The 12,310-nt window shown below is 47.3% G+C and overlaps 1 protein-coding gene across 5 annotated transcripts in view; it reads right to left on the bottom strand.

Annotated features, from left to right (window-relative positions):
• CELF6 (CUGBP Elav-like family member 6) overlaps positions 1-9,564 on the bottom strand; it is a 196,132-nt gene extending 186,568 nt beyond the window's left edge. For all 5 annotated transcript variants that reach the window (XM_083475851.1, XM_083475849.1, XM_083475853.1 and 2 more), the window contains exon 1: positions 9,225-9,564. In XM_083475851.1, the coding sequence (XP_083331977.1) occupies positions 9,225-9,555 (331 nt within the window). In that variant the 5' untranslated portion in view covers positions 9,556-9,564. The remainder of the gene's footprint in view (positions 1-9,224) is intronic.
• Positions 9,565-12,310: the final 2,746 nt, after the last annotated feature.

Genomic DNA, 12,310 nt, shown 5'->3' with positions numbered 1-12,310 from the left:
GACCTTGAATATGGCAGACCCTCCCCAAATGCATTTGGCAGCACCTACTCTGCTATTTTCTTTAAGCTGTACATGAAATCTGTCCCGTTTTCCTGAGCTTTCAATGGGATACAATATGGAATTGCTTGATTATTGCTAATAGCTGGCTGTCAAGCTTGTTGTCACTTGTTGTGTCCTTGGTGCTTGTGGCTTCCTTTTGATCTTTGTCCTGACTTAATGCTCAAGCCATGAACACTCGTCCATAAACTCCTCTGAAGACCAATTGATGGAATGTTGGGGGCAGAGATCCATTGATTAAATAAAAATTCTCTCAGTGATGGTTTCAGTCACATTTAGCCATAGAATTAAAGAGTTGGAAGGTACCACGATGGCCATTTGGCCCAACCCCCTGCAAGAAAGTACATACTGTCCCTCATGCTCTCAAAGATGTGCGTGCATTCCTGTGTAACTATTGAAAGCGACATTTCCTCACATCTTTGCTAAGAATAGTTATCATTATTATTATTATTACTACCACCTTACATTTGTATAACACTTTCAAGAGTTCAAAGCCATTCACATGTATTATCTAGCTGTAATAAGACAACCCGGGAATGCAAGGGTGGCCAATCTGGTACCCTCCAGATCCTGTTAAACTACAGTTCCCATCATCCCTGGCTATTGGCTGTCAAGGAGCTGCCAAGCGTGCCCAGGTCAAGCACGGGAGGCCCAGGACGCAATAAGCTTTTTATTAACACAAAATAAAAACACAGTAGAGTCCTCTGGTTCACCTTAATCGAGCTCAGACATTGCTGAAACTGACCAAAACCACCCCTCGCCGCCCTAGCCTCTCACTATGGATCCCTCCCAAGCAGATGAAGGCTGTGTCAAGGGGGTGAGCTCCTTCTCTGGACCTAACTCTCCTCAAGTGGGGTGTCCAAGGGGAAGGAGAGCCAGGAGGACTGGGACTGCTCTGCTGCTGAGTAACCAGGGCAACCTCTGACTCCTCTCTGTCTGAGTTTGCACTCACACTGTGACTCCCAGCCTCTAACCCTGTGCCGAAAGGCCCTCCTCCTTCTGATCCCCTTGATCACTCAACCCCCCTGCTTCTAAGACCTCACAGCTCTTCCCTTCCCCAGACTGCTCTTCAGTGTCCCACAACCACCATCCAGGATCTAAGTTGCCGTCTTCTGTGTCCTCCCTGGGGTGCTCCCACCACTCGTCTTCATCCGGCCAACCCCTGGCCTTGGCCATGCTTGCTGGGGCTGATGGGAGTTGGAATCCAACAACATCTGGAGGGCCACTACTTCCCCATCCCTGTGATGGGACCTATAGGAATAGGAATACAGGAAGCTGCATTCTACTGATACAGGTCCATCTAGCTCAGTTTTGCTACACTGATTGGCAGTCACTTTCCAGGGTTCTAGGAAGAGAGTCTCTCCCAGTCTCCTGCCTTGAGATGCTAGGACTGAACCTGTGACCTTCTGCATGCAAAGCAGGTGATCTACCACTGAGCCATGGCCCTTTCCCCCTCCAAAAGCAAGGATGGCTGGAATAGTGCCCTCCAGATGCCATTAGTAGCCACCTTCCACCATTCCTGGCCACTGGCCATGCTGGCTGGAGCTGATGGAATTTAGAGTCCAACATCTGAAGGGTCTCACCCTTGGTACTGGGCTTTTGGCTATAAAGATCCACACTGGCACTTTGAATTCAACCTGGAAACAAAATGAGAGCAAGTGAAGGTCTTTTAGAAGTGATTCTCTACGTTCCACATGGCTAGCTGCAGGCAACAAATGAGCTGCCACTTTCTGGAACAGTTCGAGTAGTCATTCAGAGACCTAGTTGCCTCACCTGGCTGGGGGGGGGAAGGAGAAATAGAGCTGGGCATCACTGGCATACAAGGGGCATTTCGTGGCCAATCACAACATTACTTCTAACCACCATAAAGCCATGAAACGAGCACAGAACCCCGTGGAATAATTCCCATGGGGGAAAGCAAGAACCCATCCCCCCATTCTGACACCACTCAGTGAGAGAAGCTTCTCTGCATTCCTGCTCACCACCATCAATCCACAGAGGTGATCCAAAAGGATACTGTCATCTGGACTGAACCTCACCCTGAGTGTTTATGCCTGGCTGGAATGTGTCCTTGAGCTGTGATAACGCCTCCTGGACCATTGCCTGGATGAAGGATAGAGAGAGGTGGAGACTAGCCTATGGGGCAAAGGAAGAATTTGCATTTGCCACTCTGGTCACTCCCGCAACCAGCAGGCAGCCCCTGTAATAAGACAGCTAGCCCAACCAGTCTGGAAGCTATCTGGGCTCATCAGCCTTCAAAGACAGACCACCCCAACTAGCCCATAACTCCTTAGGGGACAAGGCATAAGTGAAATCCCAAAGTCCAGCCTTGATCACCCACTGCAAAAGGAATTGACAGGTGTCCAACATACTTGAATGGACAAGTTCAGCACTCACTGCCTATGATACTCTCTGATCTATGTTGTTGTTGTTGTTGTTGTTGTTGTTGTTTTTGTTGTTGTGCATCCAGTGTTAATCATACTCAGAGTAGACCCACTGAAACTAATGGGACTAACTTGGTTGGTTGGAGACAACTCACTATTTATTACTTTACTCATCCATCCTTCACCATGAGGTTCCAACAATTTAAAAGTGAAAATATTAAAACCAGTTCAAACAAATTTAATACATTTTACTTGTCCCCCACACCAAAAATGAGCACTGATGATGCTATTTGGGAGTAAAAGTCACAACTTTCTTTTTAATATCAAGGACCTGTAACGGGGGTGCCAACTTGAATAAATATGGGGTGGGGCTGGTAAGCCCTGACCTGCATAAAAGAGAGGGAATATGTAAGCAAGTCCCATTTTTAAGTCCCACAATTAAGTGTTTTAAATTTGTTGTTAGCTGCCCTGAGCCCGGCTTTCTGAACAAGGAAGGGCGGGGTATAAATAAAAATGTATTGTATTGTATAAGCAATTAATAATATCACCTTTATTGTCAATGTACAACCTGTGTACAATGAAATTTACCGAGGCTAACATGGTCATGCACACCATTTGAATGATAATGCTCATCAACTTTGTGGGGGCTGGCCCCCTCGAATTTTTCATGGGGAGTGTGCTGAAGGGAGCTTGGCCCCTAGGAGTTGGCTCCTATGAGCTGCAAGGAGAAAAGCAGGGTTGGCCAGCTACTTTGCCAAAGACTGCACAGAGGAACTCACCTGGGCAATACCACTTGCATTGCATGTCAAGAGGAACATGCTGGGAGCTATCTCTTCCCAAAGCCCTGCACTGTTCAGCATTCAGAAGGAGGAACGGGAGGAAAGAAAATGTTCCCCTTTAACCAGGCTTTTGGCTGACTAACATCCCATATAATTTAAAATGCATTTGTGGGAGGGCTGGGGGGCTATTGTTTTGTTCTTGTTCTTACTATGTATTTTGTGCTTTAATCTTGTATTTTTATGCTGTTAAAAGCCCTGAGATCTACAGATGGAGGGAGGATTAATAGTAATAATAATGACTTGAAAATGAAATCTTAACCTTATACATCTCCAGAGCCCACCCCACCCCACACAGCATGATGAAACAACCTACATCACACACCACAACTGGTGGGCAGCAATTGATGAAAGAAAGAATTGGTGTCTGAATGGTCCTGAAAGACTTTATAAAGTCAAGCCACCTTCTGGGCTCTGCTCCCAGCAGTGCAATGCCTTGGGCCCAGCAATGTAGGTCACACACCCCCAATCTGCATGATGGCAAGATAACTTTCTTTTTTAAGTGTTGCATGCGCCTAAGCATGTACAGACAAATTTATCAAGCAATATAAGGAGAAATTCTAGAAATGCATATGGAAATGAACTAACACACTCTTTATTTCAACAGGCCAGGCAGGGCATGGGCCCCCAGCTGACACCCCCCCCCAGGGTCCCCTTTCAAGGCTTTGCCGCTGCTTTTCCTGCCATTGCTGGAGTCTGGCTTGCAAACCAGCCTCTGGCCTTTGGCAGCAAAGGGGGCTGGGAACAGCATCAGCCGCTGCCTGCGAATTCACTTTCCTTTCCCTTAAGGCAGTGGTAGGAATTGGGCCCAGAGGCAGAGGGAGACTAAGTGGGTGATGAGAGAGGAGGAGGAGAAGGATGAGGCCAGTTGGAAGCATCTTGCAGGATGGTTCCCCAGCCCTCAAAACAAAACAAAAACATGGAGCTAGCACTTGAGATGGACAAATGTGGAAATTTTTTGTTGCTCTCAGCTTCTCATTTTTACAATCTTCAGTTCTCCACATTTCCCCACCAGTTTGCGATTTTAAAAAAATAAATCTTTTTTAGAAAAGCTTCTCATGAAAAATCATTAGCATTTTGGTACAAATTTCTCCTAAAATGCACATGCATTTTTGCCTAACATTTTGCAAAGCAATTTTACCTAATGCCATGCATTTTTTAAAATGTTATTTTCACTAAAATATGCATTAATATGCATGTTTTACACTAGTAAATTTATTTTTGTACATGTTACTTAGGTGGAAAACCGCACTGCAAAATTAGACCCGTGAGTTTCAAGGGATGGCTGTGTTTCAGCTTACATATTGTTTCAGAAAAGTGTGAATTAAATGCAAACTGAATCAAATTTCTCTTCCATCCACAGCCGGCATGGAACGATCATTTGTCCTAATCTCTCCTCGGTTGAATCAGAGGTGTCTACTAGCACCTTACGCTGTGAGTAGTTTTGTGGAATTTTCATGGGACTGCTGAGAGGTGTGTGTGTGTGTGTGTGTGTGTGTGTGTGTGTGTGTGTTACACTCCTAAATGCTCTCCCTCCTTAGCACACACTGCGGGCTGTGAATCAAAAGGCTTGGAGGGGGAAGACTGCTCAGCACTGACTCACCCTCATGAGCTCTTACTCCCAGGAGGAGCTCGATTAAAGGTTTGCAAGTCCGCATTGCCACGAAGATAAGGTTTGCACAGATTTTGTTTTGCTTTCTTGCCCGTACTATTCATGGCGCGGCTTTGCAAAGCTGCTGTGGGAATGTAGCAGCCCAGGCAGGAACTCTAGCTGCCCCTCTTGTTGATGGAAACAAATCCAAGCGTGGGGACTTCGCTAGCCTTTTTCTAATACAGGAGCAACGACAATTCCACTCGGTCTGCAGCATACGATCCACATTATTAGGTGTTTTATTCCTTTGTTTTGTTTTTTAAATAATAGATCCTATATAAATCTTCCTAAAACAATATTAAAACAGCAGCAAAACAGTTTCCCTTCAAAAATGTAAATATTTAATGAACAAAATTTGACATTGATGCATTTTTAATATTGGCACAATTAAATCTGCCAGATGATTAAGTATTAATAACTCTTAATAAGTGCAACCATCTCGCCTTCAAATAGAAGCAATTCACGAGCGAGAGGAAGCCAGCCTCGTAGCCAGGAGAATGCAGACTGACCCATCAGCAGGCAGACAGTTGCTCCTGGCTGCAGCAGCCGTGCTTCATTCAAAAACAGTCCTCAAACTTCCATTCCACTGACTTGCCTTTGTGAACAAAAGAGTCACAGAAGACGCATATTTGGACAGAGGAGCAAAATTAATGAGGACCTTAATTAGATGAAGGGTGGCATTTAATTGTGTTGATCAGTCTATGTATTTAAAAGGAGAAGGGAGTTTTAATTTTCTTTTTGGCCTGCACAGTTTCGAATATGTAGGGCAGGGCTAAGGAGGCTAAAAAAGAAAATAATTCAAGCAGTTTGAAGTATAGACTTCAGTAAAGGTATAAATGGAACTGGGAGAGGATACACAACTGCTATCCTTCCATAGGGTACTGGATTAGGGAGTGTCGGAAGAGTTAAGCAGCAATGCAAGAAGCGTTGGAGACTTTTCAACATGCTAATGCATAAAGAATATTGGTGCACCTGACAATTTTCACAAGTGACTTCCCATCATATTTAAGTCAAATTTCATGTCGCTTCCTAGAAACTCTCGCATCCAACTCAGCTTCATCAATCTCAAGGCCTGATATTTGAAATGTTATAGTCGTATTTATTTATTGTGATGACAAAGAACCTCCTGTTCCATTGCTGTTAAGCAGCAGAGATAAACTGGCCTGACTACTGGGTTGCTTGCTTTGGGGTGGGGTGAGCGGGGGGGGGGGGAGGAGAGAAAAGCTCTCTCCAAATGTTAATATTATTTCAGTCTTTCATTGCCCTAACCTACATCCTTGCCTGCTTCCATCATCTTGTCTATGCATTTGAACTGAAGGCCTGCAGTTTTTAAAGGTCATTTCCAAGAATCTACCTAGGAAATGTTAGAAATTAAGATATAATCTTCCTGTGGACTACATATTGCATTCTCCTTTTTCTGCAGCACAGAAAAAAACGATCCATTACCAGGCTGTTGCTTTCCATTCAGAAAGGACACATTTCAAAATAAGCAGCCTGGGGAAAGTTGCAAAAGCAGGGAGGTTTTTGTGCATGTTGTTTTGTTGTTAAGAGAATGGCATGCCCTGGTACAAGATGTGATCTAAAATCCCAACTCTAGCCTGCATTGAAACTTAACAATTTATATACCACCAGATGCCACTCACCAGAAGGCAACCGACCTGAAGAGCTGGAAACTGTATTTCACAGGGACCCAGTAGCCCTAAATATAACTACCTGAAGGCAATGAATTCAGTCGGTGTGCCTTAGATATGTCGGGTGTCACCACTTTAGAGTAAAATCCAATGCACAGTTATTGGGAGTAAGTCCTATGCATGCTTACTCAGAAGTTAAGTGCTACTTAATGGGGCTTACGCAAAGGTAAGTGCGTATGGGATGTCAGATTTAATTGCATGCAGCCTCGGGGATTAATATCAGAAGAAATGTTAGGCATACACATGGCACACTGTTTTATCTCAGTACTTAAAGAACGAGAGAGCCTTCAACTATTAGGTTCTAAAAAGTTGGCTAAACATAGTATAGAACAACCTACCATATGAAAAAAAATGTGAAGTGGAAGCATCTATCCAGATGCAAACTTGCTTCCTCTGCGAATTCACTCATTCATTTCTTGCCTGCCCCATATGTGCAACTGTTACTAGAACTCACCAACAGGTGTGTGTGTGTGTGTGTGTGTGTTTAATGTGTGTGTGTATATACACACATATGTTTGTGTGGACATACATGGTATTTCCTCTATCTACATGGCTGTCAACTTCTATCCTTAAAGTTAAATTAACATCAAGATACTGAGCCTATAATAATTTTATGATTTATATTAGCACATGTGATGTTTTATGGGCACTTTTTACCATCTTGATCGTTTTCTAACTTTGAAGGCACAAAGAATTGTACTCCTTGGGCCAGGCATATCAGTATGGGGTATGGAATACAATAGCACAAAAACCCTCTTGGGTTGTATTTAACTAAGCCCTACTCAGAGCAGACCATTGAAATTAATGCACCTAAGTTGCCTGTGTCCATTAAGTTCAGTGGGTCTACTCTGAGTTGGAGTACATGAATAACATGTCTTGGCTAATAAAATACATATCTGTGAAGGATATATGAGGTTGTCAGTTACGTTGCCAGTAACAATGAATAATATAAGGCCAGGATCTTGATGTTAATTCTGCATGTTTCAGGTAACTAGGCAGTTGGGTTAAAGATTCACGATACAGACACTGATTCTGGAAGCCAAGATGGACTCTCCATACAGAGTCTACCACTACATCACAGATCTTTGGCTCAACTGTCCAGCTACCAGCAACTGGTAAAATTCATTATCAAGGTGCCAGCACTATAATATTCCTTGTTACTGGCAACATCGGCACTGTCACCCCATTGTTACTCACACACCTACACACACTTTTCATCCAGTTCAACTTTGCACACCAACTAACTCAGCAAAGGGTTAAGGAAACAGGGAGCTCCTTTATAGGCATGCTAACTCCTCTAGATCCAGCCAAGGCTGAGACCTATTTCCTAATCCAGGGGTGGGAAAACCTGTGGCCCACCAGATGTTATTGGACTCCAGCTCCCATCATATATAAATTCAATAAATAATAATAATCCCTGACCATTGCCCATGCTGGGAGTTGGAGTCCAGCAACATCTGGAGAACCACCAGTTCCCCACCCCTGTCTAATGAGTGCTTATGTGCCGTCCGCCTCTCCGATGGCATAGAAGCCCCATCACGTATATACAGCTTTCCTTGGTCTCTTGTATGTAACACAAGTTTGCAGGGAGCTGGGGCCTCTTTCAGCCATATCCTCCCCCCACCATAGCACCATTCAGAAGATGTCTGTTTCCTGTCTCTGTTTACAAATCTCCCTCCACTGTCTCCACCTCCCACACTCACTCTCTCACACTGTGACACACATCTCTCCGCCTTACACTCTCCTGCATGTAGACACGCACATGCACACTTACTTTTTCTCCCACCCAGCCCAACTTTTCACATGCTGTGTGATCCGATGAATGCAAAGTCAGGGGAAAAGCCCCCCCCCACCCCACCTGCGCTCAAAGGGGCTTGCTCCCAGCAACGGGCACTTAGGACTGTAGCCACAATAACTTAAAATGAGAAGAACAAAGTAGCAGAGAGAGGGGTCATTGCCAGAAGTCCTAATCTGCTCCTGATGCAAAATATGATCTTTTCTTGGGGGGGGGGAGGGAGTGTCTGTGTTTGTCTTCCTTTTCCTCCTGCACATGCGTGCACATCCTTCCACTGATCTCTCTCTCTCATCCAGTCATTACACGTGACCCAACTTTATACACATTACGTGTGTGTGTGCATGTTCAAAGAGGGGGGAGACGGCACTCGAGAAGGGGGGTACGCTTCTCCCTCTCTTAGATGATGTGTAATCCCCTCCTTGTTTACGGATTCCCCCCCCCCCCAAACACACACACACACACACTACAAATCCCATATCCACTCTTACACATGGCAGCAAGTCCTACCGAGCTTTGTGGAACTGGTTCTCGAGTGAATCTGCCCAGAGGGGCATGCTTCGGCCACTTACTCCTCTCTCCGCGCGCCCCCCACCCGCCCTCAGCCTCACACACACAACGCGGCTTTCGGCGGCGGCCAGCATCTCCTCTCCATCCCTTTGTTGGCCCTTTCGCCTGGCCGGGAAGCGGGGGGGGGGGGTGCAGGCGTGGTGGGAGTAGCCGAGGCGGCATCGGCATCGGGAGGAAGAGAAAGGGATCCACCCGGCGCGCGGCAAGAGGAGGAGGAGGGCGGCGCGCGGCGGGGCTCCCTACCTTTGTGCATGCCGGTGAAGCGGTCCTTGAGCACGGTGAGCTCGTAGATCTTGCCGAACTCCTCGAAGAGCGGCTTGAGGTCGCTCTCCTCCAGGTTGCGCGGGATCTGCCCGATGAAGAGCTTGATGGCATCGTGGTCCTTCATGGCGATGGTGCCGCCCGGGCCGTGCGTCGGCGTCGTCAGCCCGTTCATCCTCCCGGAGCTGTTCGTGGTGCTGAAGGCAGTGCTCTCCGCCTGCGGCGGCGGAGGCGGAGGAGGAGGCGGCGGCGGCGGGGGCGGGGGCCCGGGGGGAGGTTGTTGCTGCGCTAGCCCGTTGGCCAGAGTAGCCATGATGTTCCCAGCCGGCTCTGCCCCGCCCCGCCCGCCCCGCCCCGGCTCCTGCCTGCTTGCGCCGCGCGGGAGCAGGGGGAGGGGGGCTGCCCAGCCCGGGCTCCCCCTCTCCGCGCTCAGCCCAGATCTCGCCCTCCACCCCCCCTTCCCGCCCTCCTCCTCCTCCTCCGCCGCCGCCGCTTCCCTTCTCCTCCCTTCGCCTGGCTTGGCTTGGCTGGGGCTTCGCCTCGCTTTGCGCGCACGCCCTCCCTCCCTCCTCCCTCCCTCCCTCGGCGGCTGCCACTGGGCCGGATGACGTCAGCTGACTGGCCCCCGAACTACTCGCATAAGATTAGCATAGCGGAGCGTGGGGGGGGGGGAGAGCCGCAGCCAATCAGGGCGCGAGGGAGGGGAGAGGGGCAGGGCTGGCCAGGCAGGCAGGCGAGCGCTGGGAGGAAGGGAGACAGAGTCAGGAGGAGCGGGAGCCCCTACGGAGCCCGGCGCTCGCGGAAGGCGGGGGAGAGAGGGGTCGCCTCCCGCTATAGGGGAGGGAAAGGAGGGTTGCTAAGGAAGCCCGGCCCTCCTCAAGTTACAAGGTGTGTGGCTGCGGGTGGGGGGGGGGGAGCTCTGAAGGACCACTTGCAGTCGGGCTAAGCGAGCAGGGGTTCTTCCCCAGGGACAGGATTCATGGAGGATTTGGCTTGGGTAATTATTATTAATATTAATATATGTCATAAAATTTACACGCAGCTTGATTGAAAAAAACACAAAAAAAACCTCTGAAGCAGTTTGCAAAAAATGTAAAACAAGGAAATAAGAATTCGCAACCCACGTGCGAAAGAATGTCCTTAACTTTCAAAGCACCTGGGTACACGTGCCTAAACAGCCAAAACTAGTACCCTGAAGGTGCCTACTTGATCTCAATAGGCAGGGAGTTCCCAAGTGCAGGTGTGGCCACACTAAAGGACTGAATACTGACAGACACAGAATGGGTATTATGTGGCACTGTAGTAGTGCCAACCCCACTCGAAGCTGTCAAATTATTATTATTTTTCCGTGCACAAACTCAGCCTGGGAAATGAGCATGTACAGAGTGCATCACACCACCTTAGGATGATGCTTCATGGTTGTGCGGATGGAGATGAGGTGTGCATGTGTGTAGAAGCAAGTAAAGGTAAAAGGACACCTGACCGTTAGGTCCAGTTGTGGACGACTCATCTCGCTTTATTGGCCGAGGGAGCCAGCGTACAGCTACCGGGTCATGTGGCCAGCATGACTAAGCCGCTTCTGGCGAACCAGAGTAGCACACGAAAACACCGTTTACCTTCCCGCTGGAGCGGTACCTATTTATCTACTTGCACTTTGACGTGCTTTCGAACTGCTAGGTTGGCAGGAGCAGGGACCAAGCAATGGGAGCTCACCCCATCGTGAGGCTTCGAACCGCTGACCTTCTGATCGGCAAGCCCTAGACCCACTTTTGCCTCTGGCCTGACCCACCTCTGGTCCCTGGGAGGCTGCCCCTGAACTCAAAGAGGCTCCCTGTTGTTGTTTAGTCGTTTAGTTGTGTCCGACTCTTCGTGACTCCATGGACCAGAGCACGCCAGGCACTTCTGTCTTCCACTGCCTCTCACAGTTTGGTCAAAACCCTATGCCTGCTCTAACTTGTGGGAATGGAAAGCCTCCTCATGGAGCTGCCCTCACTATTTAGGAGCAGATAGTGCATTCATCCCCCATTCTGTCCTGTTCATGTGTAGGTCTTATGCACAAGGAAAATGCCCACGTACAGCTACAGTAAAGCCACACACAAAAATTAATACTAGATAGTTAAAAGAAACAGGGAGGGACTTATCTTGTTGTTACTATGTAGTGATGCCTGTATAATAAAGAGAATGTTGATTCTGTGTTTTTCCATCCATCATCTGCATGAAATACTGCTTGAGAGCTCGCCTAATCAGGTTGCTCCCCATGAAAAGCATTTTCCTGTCAGTGGATGAGATGTTGTGAGAGCTGGAAATGTTGAAGAAAGGGGAAACCAAGATTGATGGGGAGGCTGGAGCACCTTTCCCTTTGCAGGAAGTCTACATCAGGACTGCAGAATGTGTGGTGTTCCCGAGGTTGCTATACTACAATTCCCATAATGCCTGGCTGTTGGCCTTGCTGCCTGGGGCTGGTAGAGTCCAACATCTGGAGTGCCACAGATTCCCCACCACAAGCTTGCATCTTTGGGGCTTTTTAGTGTAGAAAATGTGGACATGATTTGACTATGGGAGAGAGGTTCAGTTTGGTTAACATTCAAAGGCAAACCCACCTAATTCACTCATCCTGAACCAAAACACAGCCATCCTTTGAAATTCACATTTTTTTTCTGAATTCTCCAGTTCTCCAGGCAAATAAAATGTACAAAAATGCACCTAGTAAGGTACATTAGTGAAAATAACATACAGAACTGTAGGGGGGGGATGCTTTGCCGAAAAATTTCTTATAATGGGAAATTTGCACCAACCTGCTCGTGTGTTTTCCAAGGACTTCTTAAAATAACAACAGTGGTAATAATTACAAACTAATGTGGAAACATGGAGAACTGAACTTAAGGTTGGAAAAAATATGAGACTGAAAGAAGCTGAAATTGACATACTTGCCTGATCCTAGATAGAGGGTGATGCAGTGATGCCAAGACGTAGAACGAATTAATATTGGAACTTTAGGACATCCAGTGGATTGACAAAAGAAAGTACTTCTTCTCACAATTCAAAATTGCAGTGTGATCAAGGTCACA

This window comes from Podarcis liolepis (assembly GCF_965112155.1).
Source record: "Podarcis liolepis genome assembly, chromosome: 14".
In the NCBI taxonomy this organism is placed as follows: Eukaryota; Metazoa; Chordata; class Lepidosauria; order Squamata; family Lacertidae; genus Podarcis; species Podarcis liolepis.
The sequence above is the reverse complement of the archived record's forward strand: the minus strand, read 5'-3'. Positions and strand labels throughout refer to the sequence as shown.